The 10,216-nt window shown below is 35.2% G+C and overlaps 1 protein-coding gene across 9 annotated transcripts in view; it reads left to right on the top strand.

Moving 5' to 3' along the window:
- LOC107586315 (leucine-rich repeat flightless-interacting protein 2-like) overlaps positions 1–10,216 on the top strand; it is a 38,051-nt gene that overhangs the window by 12,640 nt on the left and 15,195 nt on the right. For 7 of the 9 annotated variants that reach the window (XM_016273605.1, XM_016273603.1, XM_016273601.1 and 4 more), the window contains exons 2-5: positions 6,596–6,682; positions 8,173–8,190; positions 8,480–8,527; positions 9,450–9,500. In XM_016273605.1, coding sequence (XP_016129091.1) covers positions 6,596–6,682; positions 8,173–8,190; positions 8,480–8,527; positions 9,450–9,500 — 204 coding nt within the window. The remainder of the gene's footprint in view (positions 1–6,595; positions 6,683–8,172; positions 8,191–8,479; positions 8,528–9,449; positions 9,501–10,216) is intronic. The other 2 variants (XM_016273600.1, XM_016273602.1) reach the window with 2 other exon arrangements.

Below are 10,216 nucleotides of genomic sequence, written 5' to 3'. Positions count from 1 at the left end.
TCTTACAATCTTAATTTCGAATCGGACATAACTGGAAAATGACTCATGGATCAAACCATCCATAATGAGAGTTTCATTAAAAAATAATTGGTTCTTAAGAATCATTTAACCTTGAATCAAAGATCAGAGCGCCCTGTGTTTGCTCACTTTAAACATTGTATTAAACTAATATATAAATAAATGAACTTTTATTTACTGAAACCGCATGTGGATGCACACATTTTCCTGAGCGAAATTGTAAATATGTAGGTTTTTTTTTTGTCACATATCACATATAAAAAAATATATATACAACATCGTATTTATCTTTTTCAGATTTTTTGTCAATTGTTAGTTATTTATATTTTTAAGAGAATATCTTATGTTTACCAAGGCCAAATTTATTTGATCAAAAATACAGTAAAGAGTGTTTTTGTAAATTACCAGTATAACAACTGTTTTCTATTGTAATATATTTTAAAGTTTTATTTATTTATTATTTATTCCTGTGATGGATGGCAAAGCTGAGGCATTACTCCAGTCTTCACGGTCACATTATCTAGTGTGCTGATTTAAAATATTTCATTTTATTATCAATGTTGTTTTTTGTGGAAACCTTTATACATTTTTTTCAGGATTCTTTAAAGAATGGAAAGTTCAGAAGAGCAGCATTTATTTGAAATAGATTGTTTTGTATCAGTGTCTTTACTGCCACTTTTGATTCATGTGAATCATGCCTTCTAAATAAAAATATTGATTTATTTAAAATTGCTTTATATTTCTTCAACAACCCAAACTATTAAATGGTACTGTAGCACTGAATTGTCCCTTTGCTCTTATGTGAGTTCGAAGAGTTGATCTCTTTTCTGGCGCAGAAAGAATCTAGTTCCTTAATGCTCCATAGGGAGGCCTGTGGGGTCCTGACAGCTGAGGAGGAAAGGAACATCTGTCAGATTCTGCCACGCTCTTGCTTGATCTAGGACAGGCACTCTGTCTTCTCCTCACAGAACCTCAAATCCCTCTAATAGCAGTGACTTGTAGCCTGTTTTTACAGAGCGGTGTTTAACGAAACCAGAAACTAAACATTAAAACTCAAAATATAGCTTCCCCAGTGAGGGAATCCGGCCAGGGAAGAAAACGCAGATTGCATTGACTGCATTCATTCTTCTTTTTTTTTTAGTTGAGTATATCTGAGAGAAGTTTTAGTGCATTAGAAATCATTCATGTATGACAGTTGCGACAGTCAGTGAAGCTGGCGCCTTTCATAGTTAAAGAAACTGAATATTGCGTTAGCGGTAATAATGTTATTTCTCTATACAATTTAGCTCTGCACTAACTAAATCCAACAAAAAGCACTGGTCTGAAGTGGAGAATGTACACAAGTCTAGGATAAACCTCTAGGTTTATCGCATACACGTGTGTCTCATGCTGAGTCACTGATCAAAGGGTTTTGACCTGTGGAGTCCACTGGCATGTGGATGCGTTTAGACTGTGATATTCTTTATTGGTGCGTTATTTCAGCAGACATTCTGGAATGGAAACTTTTGGAATTACATTGCTCAGGCCATGGTTGGGATTTCTTGTTTCTTTTTTAATATCGGCTATTAGCTTCTTCAGCCTAAAACTGTTGTTTAACACACACACCTATGGACTAGCTGGGTTATTAATTTTCAGTTAATTCTGTTAATATTGATGATGACCATAGTCCACATGGATTATTAACATGATTATACCACATTAAAACCAAAAGGTGGCTGATATATCATCCACTATTTGACATTTTTTAAATTATCGACATCAGCCGATATGCTTTTCTGCTTGGCCAATGTATCGAAAGCAGGACGTTTATTTTGACAGTGCTGAGAACGTTAGCGCCTGAATGTTTTAGCTCCCATTCTCCATTTTCATTAGTTTACTGTCTCTGTTTCAGAGAGAGATAGAACTGTTAAACAGGTAAATGGTAATGGTAATAATAGCACAATCAAATATACTAAAGTATATCTTTAGTTGGACTTCAGCACAATTAGGTACAAAATTAATTGTTTCAATTTAGCAGATTTTAAGCATACCAGTTTAGTGTAGTAAAAGCACAATTGCAGGGTATTTTTATTAAGTACTTAAATATGTAAATGTATTCAGCCACACACACAGATATACATTTCAAATTTAAATGTTTATAACACATGGTTATTGGATTGAACAGACCTTAACTGAAAACAACGCTACCTCAGAGAATTTCAGTATTAATATTACTGTAATATTGTTGCAGTGTTTGTCTTGTTGCTAGGCAGACTATTTTGTACATCATAATGAAATATTCTTGGCAGAAAATCATTAACACGTAAAATTATCCAATTTATATTTTATCTATGTTTTTCTGTCATTTCCATTTTCCTTTGTCCAGATAGTCTGTGATAGTCAGTAGCTTGTGGGAGTTGCTCTGCTGAGCAGTGTGAACTCCAGTTCTCTGCACGCTGTTGACAGGCCAATGGACGTGGTTGGCAGGATCTAGGGCAGAGGCTTGTCTGAAGCCCCTTATTCAATGAGTTGTGACTTGTTCAGACAAAAGAACCAGAGAAGCTTTCTAACAGTCTGTTTGTGTCGCTTGGCAAGCTTGTTATTCTGACCAATGTGTCAGAGATTTAGCCAGACATCATACATTGCATTATACGTGCTGTCTATATGGATGTGCAGAGAAACTGCAGACAACAAAGGTCAAACTCATTTTAGCTTAGATTACAAAACGTTTTCTTTTTTATTATTACAAATGCAACATAATAAATGGACATTCTTCCCTTCAAATAATCGCACTGGCCTTATCTTAAACACCCCTGTTCTAGACCAATAGCAAGGTTTTTGATTAGGCTCTCAAACAATCATTATATATAAGTAATGACAACAACAATATAGTGTACTACTTTTTAAAATGCTCTCTCTCTCTCTTCTAAATGTCTGTTAAGTAGTCCCTATAACATGACATAATTTTAATTTGTGATGCTTCTAATTAAATGATAAAAAGCAGTTGCAAATATTGTACAAAATAAATATCACCACAACTCATCTTTGCACCAATAAAAGTAAAAACACTGGTTTTCTACCAAATTATTTGTAATATCTAATTATTATATTAATATTTAACTTATATTGGAAAGGTTTCCGTGACCTCTCGCGAGATCTCGGCAAAAAGTCTCACGATTTATTTCCAGAACATGATGCATGATGGGATACACTAAGCCTCGAATAGCGCTCCGGAGCGGTATTCGAGATAGTGTGGATTTAGTATCCATTAAGGGCACTGCACTTTGGCATTTTGAAGACATGGGACAGACTTGCACACTTACTTCCTGTCGCGCACACGCGCTCTCAAGTGGCCAAGACCGCAAGTGTGGGTATTTGGACAAGGGGACACACTACTCACCCACCCACCTACCCACCCAAGGAAATGCTTGGGTAATTTGTTCACTATTTTGTAATGAGCAATACATTGAAAACACTGCCCCCTAGTGAGTCATAAATTATCACATAGTTTCCATAGCAAAAACAAAGTTACCAACTTCTGTTTGAGTGACTTGAAGAGAAATACTTTACACCACAAACCTATTAAAATATTGTGCTCAAAATTGGAATTCCAAATGATTTATACTGTTAAGATTTTTTTTACAGATTGAACACTTTGAATGCAATGCATGTTATGTTGTTTTTCTTTAGAAATGGAAAATATGACTTTTAATTGTATAAACCTAAGTACTTGTAGTACACTTGTAGTGCAGTCAAATGTTAGTTAGATATTTGTGTTAGTATTCTGTTTTCTGCTCATTGTTATGAAAAAAACAACAACAACATTTACTCTGTTCAGATGGGAGTTAAATATGGCACTGAACAACACTGACATATGCATAATAACAATATTTATACAGGTTTGTACATTATTATAAAATATAATTTAAAAAAGATGGTATTTATTTTATGCAAGTGGAGGAAAAAACAGTGTAGTAAATAATGTAATATATTTTAAACAAGGACCTATATTAAATTGACATTTCAGACAAAGAACAAAGGGACAAATATTAAAAGAAATATAATACAGGTACACATTAAATATTGGTTCACTTGCAAGAGTGATACATATAGTTTGTGTTTTCTACAGCAAATTATTGGCTGCCAAGAGCTTGTTGCCATTGAAATTCAAGAGACATGTATAACCCAAACATTACAGAAGCTATGAAGACAAGCCTATGTTGTGTTTACATTTCATGGTAATATGAGAAAAATCCCCCCCCCCCCCCCCCCACAGCTGTAGAAAATGCATAGTAAGTTTAAGGACATAGATAGTAATAGATAGTAGACATGATAGATAGTAAGCCGTTACAATGTTTTACGTCAGTTGGATTGCTGAGAAGCCTTTTTTCTGTTATCCTTTGGGTTTCACATGTTGACCGGAAATGGCAGCTTAGAGGCAGTGAGTGAGCTATTCCTTCCTGGCACTGCTTGTGTGTGTGCTTGCTTAAAGGGTTAGTTGACCCAAAAATGAAATTAGCCGACAAATTACTTACCCTCAAGTCATCCTAGGTGTATCTGACTTTCTTCTTTCAGACGAATCCAGTCGGAGTTATATTAAAAATGGTCTTTGATCTTTCAAGCTGTTTAGTGACACTCAGCGGGTGTTGCATGCATCCGTCCAAAAGAAGTTAAATAAAAAGCGCCCATCCATAAAAAAATGGGGGGTGAACAAAGGCCTCCTGTAGCGAATCAATGTGTTTTTGTAAGAAAAATATCCATATTCAAAACGTAATAATCACTTTAATGTAGCTTGCACCAACAGCCCTACACGGAAGAAACTCTGGGCTGATGACGTATGAGGTCAGTGTTGCGCATGCGCCGGTGAGTCTCGTGAAAACCAACGTTTGTTAACAGGAGCAAAGGAAGCAAAATTTCCTTACTTTAGCAAAGAAAAACCAGTTTCCTCCTGGCTTATATCGAAATCCTCTGACATTCTTCTTTACAAATCCTTGTTTTGTACTTCTAATAAGTGACCAGTGTTTTGTTTTGATCTCTTCCCTGCGCTTTCCGCGTGCATCACTTCTGAGCAGCGCATGCGCAAAGCTGACCTTATACATCATCCGCCTGGAGCTGCCAACAGCTTCCGTGTAGGACTGTTGGCGCAAGCTACATTAAAGTGAGTAATTGAATATGGATATTTTTCTTACAGAAACGCATCGATTCGCTACAGGAGGCCTTTGTGAGGCCCCGGAGCCACGTGAGACATTTTTTTATGGATGGGCGCTTTTTATTTAACTTCTTTTGGACTGATGCATGCAACACCCGCTGAGTGGCATTAAAAAGCTTGAAAGATCAAAGACAATTTTTTAATATAACTCCGACTGGATTCGTCTGAAAGAAGAAAGTCATATACACCTAGGATGACTTGAGGGTGAGTAATTTGTGGGCTAAAACAGTCCATGTGACATCAGAGGCTCAACTTCAATTTTGCGAAGCTTCGAGAATACTTTTTGTGCGCAAAGAAAAAAAAAGACTTTAAACAATTCTTCTCCCCCCGAGTTACCGTCTTCCGCCATTTTAGAGAGTATCACAATGCATACGCACGCTTTCCCCTAAGCGTAAAAAACGCTGATTACGTCGAATACGTTCTTTGATACTCTCCAAAATGGCAGAAGACGTAACTCGGTGGAGAAGAATTGTTGAATAAGTTATGTTATTTTTGTTTTCTTTGTGCACAAAAAAGTATTCTCGTAGCTTCGCAAAATTGAAGTTGAGCCACTGATGTCACATGGACTGTTTTACCAATGTCCTTGCTACGCTTCTGGACCTGGGAACATTAGAGTTGCGTTGCTGTCTATGGGAGGGTCAGAGAGCTCTCCGATTTCATCAAAAATATCTTAATTTGTGTTCCGAAGATGAACGAAGGTCTTACGGGTTTGAAACGACATGAGGGTGAGTAATTAATGACAGAATTTTCATTTTGGGGTGAACTACCCCTTTTATGCTTAGTGATTTTAATTCACTATCTTTGTTTGTGTTTACAGTTTACGATATTACAATCTATTAATGACCCTTTTTATTGTTATATAATTATACTTATACTTTATCTGGACCGTCATGTTATTTTTTTTTCATAGTTAAACTATTTTCTTGACCGGTAGAATAATCATTTCTAATGGTTCTTAATCTTCTAATGTTGCTGCTGATCAGTGCTCATTTCCATGGGCCTTCCGGACCCACAACACTGGCATTCATCTGCAGTTGAAGTCAATGATTAGATTAAAACTACAGTATAATGGATTAATCAATGGAAGCCTGTGAATTACTTAATTTGATTACACTCGAAGAACTCTCCTCAACTTCAGTTTTAGCTTTTGCAGTGCATAGAGTTCAAGTAGAAAAGGTTTCTCTCTGTCATACTCTGTAGCCTTTCTCACTCACACTGGTACAGTACATTGTCCTGAATTTCATATTGAATAGAAAAATGTAAATGCAAGTGCATTTTGTACATTTTATGTGATTTATTTATTTTTATTTGTAAATGTTTATGTGCATTTTTTCTCTATTTGACTCTTCTGACTCTGAATCCCTCTCTTTCTCTATATCTTTCTACCAGGCAGAGGCAAGACTGGCAGCTAAACGGGCAGCCCGGGCAGAAGCTCGAGAAATCCGTATGAAGGAATTGGAGAGGCAACAGAAAGAGGTCAGGAGATAATCTGTTTGTCAGACTGTTACAGTTCTACTGTTTATTCTTAGGATCTACAAAATGGCCTGTAAGTTTCTACATAAGATGAAAATTATTTCAAACTGGCACAACATGTAGTTCACTCTTTATTTAAGCAATATCTTTCAAGCAAGAGTGCAATTACCAATAACTTATATTTCAAAAACAATATTGCCAGTTTTGTCTCTTTTTGCTCTGTCATTGAAAAAAAAAACTCCCAAATGAAGCCAAAGAGAATCAAGCATTGCATGTCTCGTTCAGCACATAGTTGCAACAAATAGTTGTTTCTTTCCTGAATGAATGTGTTTTTGAACAAGTCAGCTTAGTGAATGATTCAATCACTCACTCATAATACACAAAAAGGGACATGAAAAAAGAGCAGGTTTACACCATGACCAGGAATGAGAACCGCTGACCTTGAAAGATGTATGAATTCACTTTATTTCTCATAAATCACTTCAGGATTAAAGTACAGTACTCTCACAATTGAACTGGGGCAGAAACACAGCTATTCATGATTTAAACCTTTAAACCAGTCTTAAAGTGCATGAGTTGTGAAGCAGAGAAAAGAGTGTATAAATATTCTTGTTTCATAAAAAGGTTTTGCTTAGCATGTGGAAAAAAAGGGGGGTGCATGTGATCATGGATCATTGTGTGTGTGTGTGTGTGTGTGTTTGTGTATATGTGTCTGTGCTGGTGTTTACTTTAGAAAATAGCTACTCTGTAATAGTAAATTGAAAATGTGATTAGAATGTATCATACATATCATATATGTATCGGCTTATGTTTATGACATAATCCCATTCAAAGGTTTGGAGTCAGTGAGACTTTTTTTTTTAATTGAAAAAAGTATTTAATTGAAAAAAGCTTTACTGTCACTTTTGATCAGTTTAATGCATCCTTGCTGAATAAAATATTTTTAGTTTTTTTTTAATTAAATAATAATAAAAGAAAAATCTTACTGACTCCCAAATTTCAGTGGTAGTATATGTGTCTAATAAAAGTCCAGTCAAAGACAACATTTTGAACTCTTTTAACCCAATTTTAACATAAAAATATAAAAAAGAAAATTCATTTTATGCTTTATTTAGGGACTCTGATTGCAATAATACAGTTTCACCTCTTTCTTCAAAATATTGCTCTTATTTTCAAATGTATATCTTCCATGAAAATAGCATGTAAAATACATCCTCCCAAATACTGAGACCATTAAGGGTTAATGTGTTGTCATTTTGAATCAGCGTCATGTTTTAAAAGGCTTTTGAGAATGTTTTGGGTTCTGTACTACCTAATAGTAACTAATCTGTATAGTAACTAAACTAACTAATCTGTTAGATTTATATTCTTTATACCTATTCTGATTTATTTACAAGTGAACTTTCTACTCTTCTTCAAGCTCTTTATATCTTTCTCTTCCTGTCTTACTTTCTTTCTTTCTCTTCCTCCTGGTCTCCCCGCTGTTTATTTAGATATATCAAGCGCAAAAGGTAAGATCTGTCCCTCCATACTCTTCATTTCTTTCTAACATTACACAAAATTTGCTCATTAGAAATATAAGCTGTAGTATTTTGCATTATTTTACATCTATGCAACTCGAATTTTATGAGCATCAGTTAACAAAAACATAACCAAAGCTTGAAGAACAAAAAACAGGACCAGTCCCACATTCAAACCATGTTTTCTTTCACACCTGTTTTTAACATCCTCATATTCCTACATTATACTTGCATAACCCTTCCTCATTCGATCGTCTTGCTCTCCTCCTCTCTGCACCAGAAATACTATGGGCTGGACAGCAAATGGGGCCATATTGAACAGTGGATGGTATGACCTGTCATTATACCACACTCTATCGTGTAGGTTTAGTTGTAGTGCAGTTGGTAGGTTATTTTAAAACGTCACAGAGCATTAGAGTTATAGCACCACTTAACGGACATTTCAAGTCAGAACTGCAGTGACACTTACAAAACCAACGTCACATAAAACGTGCCATATGTACGTGTTTCTGTTCCAGGGGAAAAAACAAACACTCTTTTAGCGCCACTCAGACACGACATTTCACATCGAATATGTCTCGAAACATATGGCGGTATGTATGTTGTGTGTTGCAAAAAAGTTCCCACGGGTAAGTTTTCGTCATGAGATCAGGTTGAAAAAGACTGTCACTAAAGAGGAGAAAATTTGAAAACTAAATTGCATTCTAATTTCCATATGGTTACAATGAATCAGGGCGGTTTGATTATTATTTTTTTTAATTTTGAATGATTGGAGGAACATGTTTGTTTTTGTGAATTGTGGGGACATTCCATATGCGTAATGGTTTTTATACTGTACAAACTGTATGTGCTATTGCCCTACACCAACCCTACACATAACCCTACCCCTTACAGGAAACTTTGTGCATTTTTACTTTCTCAAAAAAACTCATTCTGTATGATTTATAAGCGTTTTGAAAAATGGGGGCATGGGGTAATGTCCTTATAAGTCACCTTCTCCTTGTAATACTCATGTCATACCCATGTCATTATACAAATGTGTGTCCTCATATGTCACAAAAACACGCGCACACACACACACACACACACACACACACACACGATGTAAAATATACATACATTTCTTTTTTTACTGATAAAACAAGCATTGTTGTAAAGTATTCATCTAATGTCATATTTCTAGGGGGTTCAAGTTACATATTAAGTTTTCTTTGTCTTTTTACATAAAGTTCTTTGTCTTCCTGTATTAGATATCAGATGATGAGGAGCGGATGTCTGTTGGCAGTCGGGGCAGTTTGAGGGTTAGTATACTTGTGATGTCCTTTGGATGATAAAGTAAAAAAAAAAAAACATTGTATAATTTATGCCAGTTTCTAGCGTTTACCACTCAAAATAAAGGGTGGTAGTTAAGTGGTTATTAATTTGAAGGTTCCAGGTTCAAATAATGGAAAGGAAAATTCCAGCGTTTGTTGTAATTTTCTATAATTTAATAAACATAATTAGTCTCAGTATAAGAGCGGTTTTCACTTCGTTTTAATCTTCTAACAATTAAATAAAAATACTTAAATGACTAACATTTCTGGCATCAACCATGCACAGAAAATGATGGTGGTAGTAAAAGAACTTGTGTGGGCTTGCTTTTTTTTCTTGAATTTTTCATTACAGTTTTTCCTCAATTGATTTGACACATTTCTCCAAACTCAGGTCACTGTTCTCAAAACAGTTAACACAGTGATCTGAATACTTTGTGAACAGATTGAACGTTTTCATTCATTTTTACAAATTACAAATCATGCAAATAATTTTCTCAAAACAATGTGCACAAAACTCTGAATTTTTTTTCACAATAGTTAATACAACCAACCAATACCAAATTTAAAATAGCTGAAAAAAGGGTGTAGACTGATTGTTGATAGTACAGATTCTTAGTCCTCCTGGGACAACTTCTGTTACTTACTGTAAATGTCCAAACATTTTTCAGAATTGAAGTTTGAGATCATTCAGGTGGACAATCAAG

Source organism: Sinocyclocheilus grahami, unplaced genomic scaffold, assembly GCF_001515645.1.
Source record: "Sinocyclocheilus grahami isolate Dianchi unplaced genomic scaffold, SAMN03320097.WGS_v1.1 scaffold80.1, whole genome shotgun sequence".
NCBI classification, from domain to species: Eukaryota; Metazoa; Chordata; class Actinopteri; order Cypriniformes; family Cyprinidae; genus Sinocyclocheilus; species Sinocyclocheilus grahami.
The sequence above is the reverse complement of the archived record's forward strand: the minus strand, read 5'-3'. Positions and strand labels throughout refer to the sequence as shown.